General features: G+C 56.7%; 1 protein-coding gene across 5 annotated transcripts in view; it reads right to left on the bottom strand.

The window, feature by feature from the left end:
- The window catches only part of Nlrc5 (NLR family CARD domain containing 5), an 84,243-nt gene that overhangs the window by 29,795 nt on the left and 37,602 nt on the right, over nucleotides 1-16,846 (bottom strand). For all 5 annotated transcript variants that reach the window (XM_027939032.2, XM_027939035.2, XM_071604671.1 and 2 more), the window contains 16 exons: nucleotides 15,081-16,755; nucleotides 13,982-14,065; nucleotides 13,753-13,836; nucleotides 12,358-12,441; nucleotides 12,153-12,242; nucleotides 11,145-11,204; nucleotides 9,994-10,059; nucleotides 9,487-9,570; nucleotides 7,518-7,601; nucleotides 6,462-6,551; nucleotides 4,421-4,489; nucleotides 3,630-3,698; nucleotides 2,870-2,953; nucleotides 2,435-2,518; nucleotides 936-1,025; nucleotides 70-114 (listed from right to left, as the gene is read on the bottom strand). In XM_027939032.2, the coding sequence (XP_027794833.2) occupies nucleotides 70-114; nucleotides 936-1,025; nucleotides 2,435-2,518; nucleotides 2,870-2,953; nucleotides 3,630-3,698; nucleotides 4,421-4,489; nucleotides 6,462-6,551; nucleotides 7,518-7,601; nucleotides 9,487-9,570; nucleotides 9,994-10,059; nucleotides 11,145-11,204; nucleotides 12,153-12,242; nucleotides 12,358-12,441; nucleotides 13,753-13,836; nucleotides 13,982-14,065; nucleotides 15,081-16,755 (2,842 nt within the window). The remainder of the gene's footprint in view (nucleotides 1-69; nucleotides 115-935; nucleotides 1,026-2,434; nucleotides 2,519-2,869; nucleotides 2,954-3,629; nucleotides 3,699-4,420; nucleotides 4,490-6,461; nucleotides 6,552-7,517; nucleotides 7,602-9,486; nucleotides 9,571-9,993; nucleotides 10,060-11,144; nucleotides 11,205-12,152; nucleotides 12,243-12,357; nucleotides 12,442-13,752; nucleotides 13,837-13,981; nucleotides 14,066-15,080; nucleotides 16,756-16,846) is intronic.

Raw genomic sequence — 16,846 nt, 5'->3', positions numbered from 1 at the left:
CCCTTGGAGGAAATGGGCATCAGGGCAAGAGGGGAGCCCACCCCATCTCCCTGGAATGCCCGTCCTCACCTGCCTCTCTTGTCACCCTGCAGGAGGATCTGCTGGCTCTCCAAGCTGGAAGCAGAGAGGAGGCAGGTATTTGAGAAAGGGCAGAGGACCTCCGACCCAGCCCTGGAGAGGCCAGACCCCCGGTATAGGAGGGCTGGGGGGCAGCCTGCTTCCTCAGCGAGTCCAGCAAGGGGAGATCACATCGGAGCACATGGCCAATGTCATTTTACCGGGTTCTCACGATAACACCGTGAAGGTAGAAATTAGAATTTCTGAGTTTCATTTTACACATAAAGAAACTGAGATGTGGGTGAGCTCAAGGATCTGCCCAAAGCTGCATGGCTGGGAGGTGGCTCAGCCGGGTCCCTCTGCCATGCACCTCCTGTTCTTGGGGACCTGGGGGTAGGAGGCTCAGCGCCTCTGGAACCATGGGGGCTCTGTATGGGGGGCCACAGCTCTGTGCTGGCTGGTGTTCTCCCTCTGTGGTCTCATCAGCTCCAGAGGTCTCAGGTCCCTGAGCTCCCAAGGCCACCACAGGGCTCCCAGTGTTCCTATAAGTCTCTGAGAACAACTGGGAGAGGGAGTAAGGGGGGCTGATGGGCTTTGTCCCACGGAAAATTTGGGAAACTTGGGTGTTTCTGGGGCCATGTTGTTCCATCCCTTCCTCCACCCACCCCTCCCTCCATCCCTCCATCCTTCCACCCTTCCCTCCACCCCTCCATCCCTCCATCTCTCCACTGGACACCTAACACATCCTCACTGGACCTGGTACCATCTAAGGCTCTGAGGATGGATGTGTGGGGACATGACACACGAGGGACCCAACTGGAAGCTGATGGCCTATGGGACGGGGGGTCAGGCAGGGCGAGGGGCAGAGGGGCACTCACCTGACATCCAGGTGGGCCGCCCACTGCAGAGCAGACATGCACTGGGACAAACAGCACACGGCACTCAGGGACACACCGTTCTCGCTGAGGCTGCAGATCACAGGGTGACAATGACGGAGGCCACCCAGGACTCAGACACACCTTCTTTGGTCAGAGCACAGGACAGGGAGTTGGGGGGTGTTGTCCCTGATTTCAGATGACAGAACCCACCAAGCCCCAGGTGCTTGGAGATCACCCCTCCCAACCTCATTGGACAGAAAGGGAGACTGAGGCCAGGCAGAGGCCAGGTGTCGCCCAAAGTGACAAGACATGAGGTGACAGAGCCGAGGTTGGAACTCAGTGGTTCCCTTGGTCTGTGACCCGTCTAAGCAGTGCTTTTTGGCCAGAGTGGGCTGTCTCCCCACCTGACAGAGGAGGGTGACACCGGTGCAAAATGAAATCCTGGGGCCCCACCCGTCCTTTCATCTGTGGTCCCTCTGTCAACCTGTCGAGGGCTTTTCATTTGCCACTTAACTGCCCACTCCTCAGGATGAGGACCCCAGCAGGGTGCGCAGGGCCCTCCCAGGCACTGGTCAGTGGAGCCCCGTGTTAGGAGGTCACACAGGGACGTGCCCTGAAGGCTCAAGCTACGTGTCATCTGCCTGCGAAGTGGAGGCCTTCCTTCCTGCCCAGGTGCAGGCCCCAGCAGGACCCGGAGCAGCCTCCTTTTTGCCAAGCTTGTCCCAAGACAGTGTCCAAGCAGGAAGGTTGGGCAAACAGTGATCGTGCCTCCAGTTCATGTGTCTTCTGACTGGGAACTAGGGGCTCAGAGAGGTGAGCCAACCCACCCAAGGTCACACAGTAAGTAGGTAGCAAAGTCAGCTGGGGCCCCAGGACCTGTGACCTCTCACCAGTGCTCCTCTCATTTTGGAGGAGGGGGCTGTAGGAGCCAAGGATGCTCTGATCTGCTGCAGGCAAAATTTGGGGATCCTTGACCTCCTGCAGGGCTCCTTTCCACAGTGGACAGCCTCCTCTCTGGTCACCCTGCTAGAGTGCCCTTTCTGGCATAAACTCTCCCTTCCTACCCAGACCAAGTCCCATCCCACAGTCCCTGACGGCTCCCAGGGGCCAGCACGGGGCCAGCCGTTAGTCACCAATGCTTTCCCCTGCTTCCGCTGGACTTCCCATGACCCCCCAGGCCCTGAACACGACCCATGCCCGCCCTAATGCAGGTGGCTGGGTTCCCAGGGGTCCAGAGCTGCAGAGCTGAGTTTGAGAAGTGAAACCCCGAGTGAGAAGCTGGCCTTCGGGGCCCGTCTCCACGGGAAAGAAGTCGTTGCCTAATCGAAGCTGAAGGAGCAACGGCCCTGCATGGGCACTTTCTCTTTTTCTGCATCGGCAACTGGGTCTGGGGACTCACAGGTATTTTCTGTAACCCCAGGAGGGCGGGTGAGTGACACAGGTGTCCCCACCCCATCCTGCAGAGGACAAACCCCAGCTCTGCCTAGCTGGCTACTTACTTCAAGGATTGCAGGGGGCCCAGCCCCGGGAGCAGCTGGGCCAGCAGGGTCACCCCCTCGTCCCCCAGGGAGTTGCCTGAGAAGCTGGAGGGGGGGGGAGAAACCATCAGTGGGGGGTGGGCGGGTGCTGACCTGGGTCTCTGCCCTGTCACTGGCTTCTCCTGAAATGGGCACAGCCTGGGCTGCCAGGCTGGGTCCCGCAGATCTATAGGGGGCCGCTGGGCCTCCCCCAGGTTCTTTCCTGAGGCTCATGCACTCCTGGGGGGTGCGGGGGTGGGCTTCAGAGGGCGTCAAATGTTGGGAACGTGCATTTGGGGAGAAGGGGACACAGCTTTCATCAGATTCTCTGATGGGCTCCTAACTCCAGGAAAAGAATGCCCGCCCGATCTAAGCAGTCAAAACGCCTCGCCAACACCCTCCCGCCCACGGACTCACTCCAGGTGACCCAGGTGGCTGCTTCCTCCCAGCGCCCTGCAGAGCTGCTCCAGGTGCTTGGTCTGGAAGCCACAGTGCGTCAGCCTGCAGCGGGAGACCGCAGCCCTGCACGCCTGCCCACAGGCGGAGGTCACAGCCCCGCCACCCACCACACCCACAGAGCCAGACTTGCAGGGGAGGAGGGACAGGAACACATCTGGCACCTAGACAGACAGACAGACAGACGAGGGGGGCCACCACACCCCACCTGCACCCTGCATCTCTGTAGGATGGCACACGTGGGCAGAGGCAGAGACAGAGGGACAGAGGAGGACAGACCACAAAAGACCAAGGGTGGTGGAGGAAGACAGACCTCGAAAGACACAGGAATGAGGGAGACAGACAGACAAGAGGAGATACAGACAGACAGGATGAGAAAAGCCAAGAAGAGCCCCGGAGGGGCCCTGCGGAGGCTGAGGCCCAGGGTCAGGATAGCAGGGGCCCCGAGGAGTCCCCTCCTCCCCAGCCAGAATTCCCATCTTCAGCTGCTGGGCTCAGAGAGCTGGGGGAGCAGGTCCTCGGGGCAGGGGAAGGGGCTGAGGGGGCTGCCTCGTTGAGCCCCATCTGGGGTGGGGGACAGCTGGGCCACAGGTCCTGGACACAGCAGGGCATGGTGTCCTCCGGGGAGCATAGAGGGCTGGAGCCTGAGGTTTGGGACAGGCCTCGGGTGGAGGAAGAGGGGAAGCTAGAACCACACGGGGCCTGGAGGTCATCGGCATACCTGATCCTTCGGGAGCTCGGAGGTAGCTCACAGGACAGGGGGGACATGAGGTTGTCAAGAAATGCAGCCCTGGAGGGACACACACCAAGGCCAGGTAAGCGGACACCTCGCCCACTATCTTCACAGTCCTTCGCCAGCTGCACCTTGCGCACTGTTCAGTCTCTAGGCTGGGCCCGGAGTCAGTGAGACCTTGATTCCAAGTTGGCCCGGGGTGTGTCACTCGATAGTATGACATGTGTGAATTGACTCAGCACAGAGCTTACTACATACATAGTTAATGCTCAATTAACCTCCGCTGCTACTATCATTAATCTGGACATCCTCATCAGTGACACCATCGATGGCTGCGCCAGCTCTGACCAGCTCTGACCTCAGATGCTGCACAAGAGACTGTGGTGGACACAGAGGAGGAAGAGCTGGGTCTGTCCGTGTGCGAGGCCGGGACAGCCCGGGAGGAGGACACGCAGAAATGAGGCCTTGTGCCACAGACAGCTGGAAGTTCTGACCAGCAGCCTGAGCCATCCGCTGGGTTGAGGCTGCAGGGCCTCAGACTCCGGAGCATCGGTCTCTGGCTCCCCCCACCCCTCCCCCCGCATGTGTCCACACCCTCCATCTCAGGGCTGTCTTCAAGCACCAAAAAATGGGGAGGCCCATTGACCTTCCCCTGGACAGCAGCACCCCCTGCCAAGCCTGCTCACTTCCTGTCCCTTTGTGCATTAGTCAAGGTCTTCCCTGCCACCCTGCTGTGGTTGACCCTGACCAGATAGGGGCTGGGAGGACGCTGGGCCTACCTCTCCTGGGTCCCCCCCTGCTTTTCTGGCTCTTGGGTAAACGTGAGGACCGCGGTTCTGTGCAGCAGGCTGTGGAGAGAGGAGGGGTGGGGGAGGGAGAGGTGAGGACTTCTGCTGGGTGCCCCATCTGGAGGGGCCCTAGGGAGCCCCCCAGCTCCAGCTGAACCCCTTCCTCTGACTTCCACTGCCAGTTTCCAGGCAAGACTGTGAGAGAAACATGAAATCCCGCCTCCTCTGTGGTTTGGACCTCAGGCTGCAACGCCCCTCCTCCGCAGTTGGTGATCCTCGTACACTGGGAGCACTCTGGGCTGAGGGCGCTGTCCCTTGTCCCTGGAGGACATCTCAATGATCCTTGTTAACTTTTAGGATTGGGTCCTTCAAATGTTTTGCTTTTTAAATGCAATTAATTTTTTTTCTTGCAAAAATGGGAATTACAAATTCTCTTTCTTCCTTCCTCCTCCTCCTCTTCCTCCTCCTCCCTCCCTCCTCCTCCTCCTTCTTCTTCTCCTTCTTCAGGTTGAACCCAAGGGTGCCCAACCATTGAGCCACCTCCTCAGTCCTTTTCATTTTATTTTGAGGCAGGGTCTTACTACGTTGCTCAGATTGTCCTGGAACTTGTGTGTCCGTCTCCCAGGTTACTGAGATAACGGGCATCGGCACTCAGCCAACTGGGCATTGTCCCCAAGGTGTTTTACCACTGAGCTACATCCCCAGTGAGAACATTTTAAAGTTTTTTTAAAAAATTGGGACAGGGTCTCACTAAGTTGCTCAGGGCCTTGTTAAGTTGCTGAGGCTGGCCTCAAACTTGTGACCCTCTTGCCTCAGTCTCCTGAGTAGTTGGGATTACAGGTGTGCACCACCACACCTGGCTGGGTTTTTTGTTTTATTGTTTGTTTGTTTTTAAGGCAGAGATGAAGCTGGGGTGACAGATTAGAATCATGAACAGTCTTTGCTCATGGGAACAGATTGCACCATTCTTTCTACCATTGAGTATGTTTGAAAAGCTTTATCATGAAGATCATGAATTAAAATTTCACGTTTATTTAATGTCCCACAGTCTTCCCTTCAGATGAAAACCACATCTATATTGAATTTTTTTTTCATGGTTCCATTGAGTGTTTTTCTTTGTAGATAACTTGGTTTATTTAACTAATATCCTACTATTAAACATGCAAGTTATTTCCATTTTTTTCCTATCATAATTGATACTGGGGTGAATATCCCTGCAACTAAATGTGTTTGCGTATCTATCCCCAGCCCTTTTTATTTTTTATTTTGAGACAGGTTCTCACTAAATTGCTGAGGCTGGCTTTGAGCTTGTCATCCTCCTGCCTCAGCCTCTGAGTCTCTGGGATTACAGGTGTGTGCGGGTTCCTGACCTTCCACTCAGGGGGGATGGGGATTTCCTCTCTCCTTTGGGGGTGTGTACAGCAGGGCTGCTCTGCTCCGCCAACAGCCTTGAGGGAGACGCCCTCCAAGCTGGGAACTGCGTTGACTTTGGCTTGCAGTTGTCCTCAGCTCGCCAGACCAGACAGTGAGACTCACAGAAATAAGGCGGAGGCCTGTCTTGGGCGGGTTCCCTAGAAACAGAGCCTGGGCCTGGGAAGCAGGGGTCCCATGCCACCTGACTCCTGGTGCATGTGCTGTCAGGAGCTTGCTCTCAGGAGAAGCTGGGAAAGGACCGAGGGAGGCCCACAGGGGCCTGATCCCAGGGGAGCCAAGTTGCAAGGGGATGGAGACAAGGGCTGCCTCTGCCACCGGCCAACCTGGCTGGGGACTGGTACACAACCTCCCAGGCACCTCTGGCTCCCACCAGCCCTGGGCGGTCCTCCTGAGGGGACACCGGTGCCTTGAGCACACCATACCTGCCGCAGCAGCTGGGGGTAGCTGTGCCTGCTGGAAGGGGGTCTGGGAGGGGGAGCAGCAGCGTTTTCTAGGGGTCCCTACATCCTGGGACCGGAAAGACTCCCAAGGACTTAGCATGACAGGCCAGCTTCGGGCTAGAGGGTGCAGGTCACGGAGGCCGACGGGGAGCTCCTACCTGATGTGCAGGGTTTCCAGAGCTTGGCAGGTGCTCAGGGCGCTCAGCACACAGGACACCCCGCCCACGGAGAGCCCACTGTCGCTGAGGCTGTGGAGAGGTGGAGGCAGCCATCAGAGGGGCCACGATCCTCAACCCCCGACGGCTCCAGCTCCCTCCTCATGACTCGGGAGAGGTGGCTGTCACTCTCAGATGTCCTGGGTCCTAGCCAGGGGCCCTCAAAGGATTCAGGCCACGCAGGTGAGCCAAGAGCTGCAAGGCCCCCTGCTTCAGGAGCAGAGTTCTCCAGCCTGAGCTGAGAACCCGCTCGTGCTTTCAAGCCCCTGAAGCCCAGCGTCCTGGCCGGCAAAGGAGCCACCTTTTGAGCTCCGGCGTGCCAGGCTCGGTAGGTCCACGTGTGTGGGCACACTCGTGACCTCAGGGAATCCTGTTTTACAAAGGGATTACAAATGGAGAAACTGAGGCCCAGAGACATTGCTCTACCTGCCCAGTGTCACAAAGCTACGAGGTGACAGAGCCACAGCCAAGGTCTTGAGTAAAAGCTAACCACTTCTACCCAGCCACAGCCCTGGCTCACCCCAACCCGCCCTGGATCCCAACACCCCAACACGGCCATCCAAGCACTGCCCTGCCCCACCCTGCAGCCCAGCCTGGGACCCTCCCATCTCAACACCCAGCACCCCACCCCTTCACCCCCAGACGACCCCGAACGAAGGCACCACCTCCTACTTAATCCGACACCCTGGCACCCGTCCACCCAAAGCCTCAGTTCTGCCCCACTGCAACCCCTTTGCCCCCTACTCCGGTGCTACTGAAAGGACAAACAGGTCCACAAGCCACCGACGATGACCGTGAGCGCACTCTCCAAGCGCAAGGGGTTAAATGGCTGGAACGGAGATGGTGGCTCAGCCAGGCAAGGCTGGAGTTGGGAGAAAGTGAGGTGGCGGGTGCATTAGCAGCATTACTACTGACTGTGGCACAGGGACCAGGGGTGGCCGGGACCTTCTGGGGGCTCTCCAGGACGCTCCTGTCACCCAGGGGTGGGTGGCAACTCACTCCAGCTTCCTGGCAATGTGCAGGCGGGAAGCAGCCTCAGCCAGGAGTCGGCAGCCTTCATCTTCCAGCTGGTTCCCTGAGAGGCTGGAACAGAGGGGCCGCCCTGCACTGTGGGGGAGCCCCGCAGCCGCCCCCCCCCCCCCCCCCCGCACCCTCACAGACCCCCACTGACTCCAGACCAAGCATCTCGCCATAATGATTTTTTTTTCGTCTGGGGGTTACTGGGGATTGAACTCAGGGGCACTCCACCACTGAGCCCCATCCCCAGCCCTATTTTGTATTTTATTTAGACACAGGGTCTCACTAGGTTGCTCAGCGCCTCACCTTTGCTGAGGCTGGCCTCCAACTTGCAATCCTCCTACCTGAGCCTCCTGAGCCGCTGGGATTCCAGGCAGGTGCCACCACACCCGGCTCCTAATTGATTTTTAACACTAGCTAGAGGGGACGGGCTGCACCCTGGAGGCCTGGAGGCTTCTGCAACCCTTGACACATTTCTTCTTCCTAGGAAGCAGCCACCTTTATTATCTTAATCTCTTCTTTACTCATGAGTAAACCAAGGCACTGTGTGGTTAAAGCATTTGCCCCAGGGTGGACCTAGATTTGAACCCAGGCAGCCTGATTGCAAGGCCTTATCAGCAGCCATTCCTTTGTGCAATCTACATAATTGCTCCTTGTGATAAATTTCATGATTACAGGGACCTCTGACCTAGAGTAAAGATCAGGGAAGGCTTTCCTGAGGATTGAGCTGCTTGCTGGAAAAACCAGAAGGAGTTCAATAGGTAAGGGGCAGAGGAGAGATGGGGGAGGAATTTTCTGGCAGTTGAAATGGCACATTCAAAGGCCCTGTGGCACCTAAAAGGAGCCAGTGTGATGGGATGGATCGAGCCTGAAGTGGCAGGATAAGATGTAGCTTGGGGGGCTGGGACAGGGTTGTGGATCACATGGGATTTTAGGATCTTGTGTTATCTTGAGTAGCAGGAGACAGTGAAGGGGGTAGGCAGCAATGAAATGTAGGCACCCTTCCAGGAAGAGGTGGCCAGGGTAGAAGCAGGCAAGCCCGTGAGGAAGCTGCTGGGGTCACCAAGTGAGGGGAGGGTGGTTTGTGATAAGAAGCTGGATAAAGAGGCTAGAGAAAGGGGGATAGTCGTGAGAACTGTTGCAGTTGGCCCAGGGTGGACCGTCTGGGGGGCCAGGGGGCTGGAGGTGTCTTCTCTGGGTAACCAGGTGGGTGGGGGATTGCTGCGGCTGAGCCTGGGGCAGGGTCAGGCTCCATGGCGACAGGGTGGGTAGAAGTACTTGATACCTTCTAATCCTGCCCTGGTTCTCCCAGTGGGTCAGGAGCAAGGATTGGTCACCAAAGAAGCCCTCGCCCTGTCCCTCTGTCCTCAAATCACACACGGAATCCCAGCAATCCACCCTGGTGCCCACTGGAAGATTTCCTAGGACTGTCCTTTTGGGGCATCCCTCCTAGTGACATGGCAAGACCTCCACCAACCCCCAAACCCTGCCTTCAACAGTCCCCCCAAGAGCTGACTGTCGTGGGAGCCCCTCCAGCCTGAATGGAGCGGCTTCTCCCAGGTGTAGCGGGGGCTTCAGCTCTGCAGATCCCAGCCACAGTGGTTATGGGTTTGAGACCCGGAGCCAGACTGTCTGGGCTTGCACCCTGGCCTGGACCCTTCCTTCCCATGTGACCTTGAGAAAAATCTTCCTCTCTGTGGCTTCATTTCCTCCTCTGTCAAATGTGGATGGTGACAGAGCTCACATCATTGAGATGACAGGATTAAATGAGATACGTATGTAAAAGCCCCTGGCCAGGCACCCAGCACAGGGCAAGTACTAAACAGTGGTAGCTCTTGTGATTCTTGATGCCTTCAAATTCTTCAGGAGGCCATCTGCCCCTCCCCTGCACCCTCCACCCAAAGGCCAGGCCCAGTCCCCTCTTCCCCAGCCTCCTCCCCATGATACTCACTCCACTTCCTCTAGAGGCGGACCTTCCAGGAGCAGGGCTATGAGGGCCTCCACATTACGGACCCTGAGCTGACATTTCTGGAGCCTGGGGTAGAGGACAGAGGGCCTCAGGAAGGGAACTGGGCCCCCTCCAGCGCTGATTGCAGCTGTGGGGTGTGCACGCCCCTTAGAAGCCAGGGATCTTGGGCAAGGAGCAGAGGCTGCCTGAGACTCAGCTTCCTCCTCCCTCAAGTGGGAACAATGACGTGCGCTTCCTAGAGCTTCCAAGGCTCACCGCCAGGTGACCCTGGGCACGGTGCCCAGCAGAGGGCAGAGGCACGTTCAGTTATAGCCATTGCTGCTGTTAGGACAGAGGCTCCTGAGTCCAGCCAGGTGGCTATTCATGTCCCTTCCGTGCCCCGCGTCTCCTTGTCCCTTTATCCTCCTCGTTCCTGTTGTGCCTCCCGCAGAAGGACAGCCCTTCCCCCACACCACCCTCTCCTTAAGGCCCTGGATCCCACTGAGGTACCTGAGGGTCAGCCTTCTGTCCTCAGCCTCTTTCCTCTGGCCGTCTGTTTCCTGTGGGTCTGGAGCTCTGGAAAGAGCCAATCAAACGTTGGTTGGGGTTTGGGCGCCAGAGTCTAGTGGACCATGCCTCTCCCCTTGGCTTCCAGGGGCTGGGGACCCTGCAGCCCTGCTCTCGGTGAGTCGGCACAAGGACAGTTGCTGGACGGTGCTCAGGGTCTGACTTAGCACAGCACCAGAGCAGAAGGTTTGAGGTCAAAGGAAAGCTTTATCCATCTGCAGTGTGTGCTGTTGGACAAGACACTTCCCACTTGAGGTGTGTCAAATGGGACTGATGGACTCACAATTTCATTTCACTTAATCTAAATTTAAATAGCCCAGGTGGCTGGTGGCTGTCATCCTGGGCATCCCAGCTCTAGACAGAGAGGAGCAGGACAGTGGTCCTACTGGGTCATGGTACAGGTGAGGAAACTGAGGTTCAGAGCAGGCAAAGAACTTGCTTGAGGACTTCTTTTTAATGTTTTTAGTTGTAGATGGACACAATTTCTTTGTTTTATTTATCTATATTTTTCTGTGGTGCTGAGGATCGAACCCAGTGCCTCACACATGCGAGGCAAGTATTCAACCACTGAGCTATAATCCGGGGAAGAGTTTGGGGAGCACAGTAGGGATTTTCTTTTGGGGGAATGCCTCTGCCCTTTCTTCTCCTGTGCACAGCTGGAACAGTCAGCATTTAGGCACCAACTGCATGCCAGCAGCCGCATTCCATGCATTTAAATGTATTTGCTTATTTAATTCTCACAGTGATGCTAAGCTGTAGGGAACTGCCCTCTCCTCTTTTCTCCAGTTGTAAGAGTCTCGCCAGAGCTCTCAGCATGGAGGGTGGTCAGGTTAATAGTATCTTCCTGAGGCTGTGACTCACTCTGAGATTTGGGGAGTGCTCTCTCTGCACAGGGGCCAGATGTGGCCCAGGTTTACAAGGAGGTTCATATCCTTTTACAAGTCTAAGCAGTCACTCGCCCTTCAATGCAGCAGTAGCACAAAGAATCTCCATGTTCTAGCTCTTTCTAGGCTCTCCTGCACCCTCCCCTCAACGGCCTGAGCCTAGATCTTTTCTTAGGATGGACACAGATCTGCACCTCCCTGGCTTCTTACCTTTGTAGCTCCACAGCTGTTTCTTCAAGTGGGGAAAGAAAGAAGATGAGGTCTGTCTCCCTAGAGGGTCAGACACCAAGTCATGAAACCAAATCAGGGACTAGAAATCAGCCCGTCACCCCTATCTGCACACCCATTCCTGTTCCAAACTCCAGAGAAAGCTGGGTGCGGTGGCACATGCCTGTCATCCCAGCTCCTTGGGAGACTGAGACAGGAGGATTGCAATTTATCATGACCCTGTTTTAAAATAAAGTAAAACATTAAAAGAACTCGGGATGTGATTCAATGATAGAGAACTTGCATGTGTGAGGTCCTAGGTTTGATCCCCAGTACTGAAAACAAACAAGCTAGGGAAACAATTTCTTACAAGAAATAAGATAAAACATTAGGAATGCTGAGAGGGCTTGTTTTTTGGTACCAGGGATGCTTTTTAAAAATCTTTGTTTATTTATTTATTTATTTTTGACATAGGGTCAAGTGTCTCACTCTGTTGCTTAGGGCTTTGCTAAATTTGCTGAGGCTGGCTTTGAACTCGGGATCCCCCTGCCTTAGCTTCCAGAGCTGCTGGGATTATAGGCATGTGCCTAGAGTTTTAAAAAATTGCTTTAGGATTAAGAAGCATGACGCTTGCTGAGCGGAGGCTCCGGCTGCAATCCCGGCTACGGGTAAGGTTGCTTCAGCACCATGGAGAGTGGCACACAGCCAAGGATCCCATTGGCTGGGCCTGTGCTTTGTAGCGGGTTTTGATTCCACCGTCCATCCACACCCATCTTCCCGTTCACCCACCCACCCGTGCATCTACCCACTCACGCACCCATGCACCCATCCAGCCACCCACTATTTATTGAGTTTCGGGTGTCGGGCCTGAGCTTGGGTCTGGAGCTGCAGGAGTGACTAACACAGACTGGAAGCTCTCCAGATGAACGGCCTCCTCCTTTCCCCATTCCCCACTTTCTCATCCCCGCTTCTACAGACTTTGAAGGCCAGGATCCCGTTCCTTCGGCTCACCTGACCTGCAGCACCCTAACAGTAGGGCACAGGACGGCCACCTTCACCAAGGACAGTACTGTTGACGTGGAGAAGCTGCTGCGACTCAGGCTGCATGATTGTGGCACAGATGTCAGGACCCTCCCCAGCCCAATGGTGTGTAAGGGAGGGGGGACGTAGGCCAGGAGAGGAGCCGGCAGGGACGGGGAGCAGGAGGACTGCTTACTCAAGCTTCCGGAGCCGCGGCAGGTGAGGGAGGACCTCCGCGATGCTCAGCACCTCCGGGTCCTTGAGCTGGTTGTCCTGGAACCTACAGGGAGACCAAGGCCCAGTTCCTCAATCCTGGCACTGGGGTCCTTGGACTTCCCAGTTGGCAGGTGACAGTCAAGGCTCCCCTTATTGGGGACCAGGAATTGTGGATGACCTGCTCCCTAGCATCCAACAGGCACAGCTAGAAGGAAATGTCCCCCACTGGCCTCACTTCTTTCCCCATGGGTTTTTTGGCTAATGACCTATAGCTTCTAAATGACAGAGGTCTCATGAAGTGGAGCGAGGAGACTCAGAATCCCAATCCCAGGAATTATGTCTGGAATGTGGCTGGGGTCCAAGTTGGTCAGGGCCTCTTGTCCCCCTGGTATGAAGACCAAGGTCCAGGTGGGCATGCTGCAGATGCTGTTTCTGGTCTCAGCTCTGACCTTGACTCACCCAAGCAAGCAAGTGTTCCTCTCTGACCTCACTCTATCCCTGTTAACTGAGGGCCACACCCCAGCCCTGTTTGGGTTCCTAGCTGGATGGAATATGAGGTTGACTGAGAGCATCAGTGGGTGCTGGGGGAGAAGGTGAAGGTCACTGTCAATAATCACCAAGCAACAGAGAGATCAATATTCCTGGCCTTTGTCCCCACCAGAGTGATCCCTGCACAAAGGCCCCCAGCAGAGGAGGCAACAGGAACAGGGGTCAAGCTTATGTTCCCCTCGATACGTGCTGTATCCTAGAGCCAGGATGTGCCTACCTGGGCAAGGGGCAGCTTCTCTAAATATCATAAAGGTGCCATCTGCTAGCAGTGGTCCTGCCAGGGAGCTGCTGGCGCGTCCCTGGCACCACCCTTCCCAGAGCACTCATTCCCAGACACGGGGGAGGGGTATATTTGTGTGCCTCATTAGCTGGTGTGTGCATGCATCTAAATGTACACGTATGTGCTATGCACCAGCACATCAATGAATGGGTGTGTTCACTTGAGTAGGAGAATGTGTACTTCTGTGCACGTGTGTGCATATGTGTGCATGCATGAGAGGGTGTGTCTTTCATGCCTTTATGTGTAGCCCAGTGCCTGTGTTCTGCCCACACACTGCCATCCCTTCTCCTAGCATCACAGAAAGAGGAGCCTCAAAACTTGTGCTTCTCCAAGAGGGCTAAGATATCAGATATAAGAAGGCTGCTCTGGAGCCTTTGGAAACCTTTGGTTTGGAATCACCTCATCCCATTCTTGACCTAATACCTCATTGAAAAACGAGACCTTGGTCAGACCTCGATGGAATGTGCAGGACCTAGTACAGAACCCAGGGGGTGTCCTGGGAATGACTCCTCTCCCCAGCCGCGAGCCCTCCTGGAGATCACTCACCTGACCTCTTCCAGCTGCGGGCAGAGGGGCAAGGCCTGCACCAGGAGGCTGACGCCCTGGGCAGTGATCTTACTTCCCGCTAACCTATGGGGTAAGCAAAGATGGTGGGAAAGGATGGGGTGGCGGAAGCAGGTAGCCTGGGACTCTGCCCTATGCAGGACAAGGGGGAGGAAGGGAGTGCCAGGCATCCTCAGATGAAGGTCTTTCTTGGTTCCAAGCCCTGGCTCACCCCAGAATCTTCAGGTTCCCCATGGTTGGCAAGCTCCTAGAGAGGGCTTCTGCAAACGCGTCCCCGCACTTCCTGCTCTTAAAGCTGTGGGGAAGAAGCAAAGCGCAGAGGATCAGTGCCAGGAAGAGCTTTGAGGTCATCTCCACACCCTCCTCAGTCAGATAGGGGGGCCATATTAGGTAGACAGAGTTGCCATTGAGGTTGTGTTGGACAGGGGACAGCAGAGTCTGCTTCATCAAGGGAATCCCTTCTCCACTTCACCCATGGAAATAGAGAGCTGGGAATATGTTTTCCCAGCCAGAGATGACACTTCCAACCTGCCTTGCAGCTCACGAGCCCACGTGGCTGTTCTCACCAATGGAATGTGGCTGAAGTGATGAGTAATGAAGTGATAAGTGGCTAGTTCTAGGACTGACCTTGAACACATTGGGCATGTCTCTTCCATGCCCACTCTTTCCCTTGCCTCAAGCCAGAGGTATGCCCAGGACCAGCTTTGCCTATGCAGATAGGACATCCAAGGAGATGATGGAGCAGCCAGGGTAGGGGCCTGGGTCCCTGCATGACCCTGTGGAGTAGCCATGCCACCAACCTGGACTGCTTACTTCTGCCTCTTCCAGAAGAGACAAACGCAATTCTGCATGGTTGACTCCCTGGGCTTTGGGAGGTTTCCTTTGTGCCTTTCACTAGCCAATCAATACAAATACTGAGCTCTGGGTCGGGGGCTGTGCTGGGCAGTGTTTGTCCCGCACGATCCCAGGTCATTCTCACACTGACCAGAGAGTGAGGTGTTACTGCAGACTCATTTTAGGGATGAAGAAACTCGCTGACCCAGAGGCTGCACTCCAACACAGCCCGGATCAGAGGCTGCAGCCGCGACAGAGAGAGACCTAGGGCCTAGAAACCACGGTCAGAAGGAGGGTCCAGCTGGGCACAGGGCCCTACCCCACCAGCACCAGAGGCTAAGGGGCAGACAGGGCCAATTCCGGTCCCATACTCGAGATCCGCATCCAGTCTCTAGAAGGGGTCTGCCAGACGGGGTGGCCTCCATTGTCACCAAGTACAGATCCTCCAGGTCTTCTCTGGCCCTGCCCTTACTCACCTGAGAGTCTCTACCTGCTCACAGCCTGCCAGAGCCTCAGGGCAGTGAGGCTCCAGGGGGCAGCCCTCAAAATCCAGGTGGATGGGGTCTGCTCTGTGCTCCAGGATGCTGGTCAGGGCAGACAGGTCTCTGTAGGTCAGCGGGAAATTGTGGAAGGGCAGTTGATAGGGGAGGCTTTGGGCAGTGAGGCTGGCCAGCTCGGACTCCTGAGTCTCGGCCACGTAGTGACACAGCTCCACCACCTTTGGGCCCGTGAGCTTGCGGGTGGCCAACTTCCTCAGCACCTGTAGGACAGCTGCCTGCCGGGCCCCCACCCAGGCCTCGTTCCTCTGGGCCAGGTGCCTGAGGAAAGGTCGGCAGGTGAGGGATGCCAGCCCCGCCAGGAAGGTGGGGAGGTGGTCCGAGAGGTTCAGCCTGGTTCTGGTCCGCAGAACCCAGTGAGAATTCAGCGTGACATGGCTGGTGAGTATGTCCTTGTCCACTGAGGGGCTGGCCATCAGGTGCAGGGCAGCAAAAAACTCTTGCAGGGTGAGGTGGGCAAAAGCATAGCCAATCTCCTGGTGCCCAGAGTCGGTGTGGATGCAGAATGAGGTCAGCATGCTGTGGGTGGCCCCGAAGGCCATGATGGCTGGAGGGATGTCTCCCGCATAGAAGATGACCTTCCCCACCTCCAGGCCCCTGAGGGCCACCTCTCCGAGGCCCAGCAGGGACTTGGCAGGCAGACTCCCAGGGGGGCTGAGGGTTAGCACCATCTGCATGTAGAGCTGGGTCACGGTGGGCAGGAGGGCCGCAGACTGGCCAGGGGCATTTCCAGAGAGGAGATGGCGGAGGCAGAGGCAGGTGACCTGGCACAGAGCGGGCACTGCACACAGGCTCTGGAGGTGCCCGTTTCCCTGGAGTTCTGCGAGGGCCACCTCCTGTGCTGGCTGCTCACTGAAGAAGCGGCTCACGTACTCCTCCACCCGCAGCCCATCAAAGCCCCACATGTGGACCGTGGCTGCCTCGGTGGGCAGGCAGGCAGGCAGCTTCCCTGGACGGGAGGTGACCATCACCCAGCAGCCGGGAAGCAGGGTACCCCGGCAGAGGGCGGAGAAGAGGGTAAGGGCTGGGCCTGAGCCATTGGGACCCAGAGTGTCCTTGCTGGAGCAGGGGTAGATGGCCTCGTCCAGCCCATCGAAGATGAGCAGGACTCGGCTGGCATTCTCCTTCAAGTACTGGAAGACAGCCTCGGGGCCCGCCTCGGGGCTCAGGTACAGATCAAAAAGGAGCTGGGGCAGCGTCAGGAAGCGCGTGATCAGGTTCAGCTGGCGGAATTCAAAAAGGAACAGGGCCTGGAAATGGTCCAGCTGGCCCTCAGCCCACTTCTGGCAGAGCCGGCGGGCCAGTGTGCTCTTGCCCATGCCAGCCTTACCCAAGAGCACTGTCACCCGTGGGCCCTTGGGGGCCTTGAAGTTGAAGAGGTCCTGGAGGCTCATGTCAGTGCTATCTTCGCTCTTGGGGTCCCCCAGAACGGCTCCCTCTCGAGGGTCTAACGGTGCTGTGGCCCGGCTCCACTGCAGGATTGGGGGGACATAGGGCTGGTGGGCGCCAAAGGTCTGCCCTGGCTTGGGGACTCCATCACCACAGTGCCGCTGGGCAGAGGTCCTCAGGAGCTGCAGGTACTTCCTGGTCAGTTCTGTAGGGGTCAGGGAGAGGGCATGAGTGCAAGAGCCCCGCCCCCACCTGTGTCCCTTTACCCCAAGATTTGGCTGTTTGGAGCCCCTAGC

The sequence above is a fragment of the Marmota flaviventris genome, chromosome 18 (assembly GCF_047511675.1).
Source record: "Marmota flaviventris isolate mMarFla1 chromosome 18, mMarFla1.hap1, whole genome shotgun sequence".
Lineage (NCBI taxonomy): Eukaryota > Metazoa > Chordata > Mammalia > Rodentia > Sciuridae > Marmota > Marmota flaviventris.
Note: the sequence above shows the minus strand (reverse complement) of the source record. Positions and strands in the feature narration are given on the sequence as shown.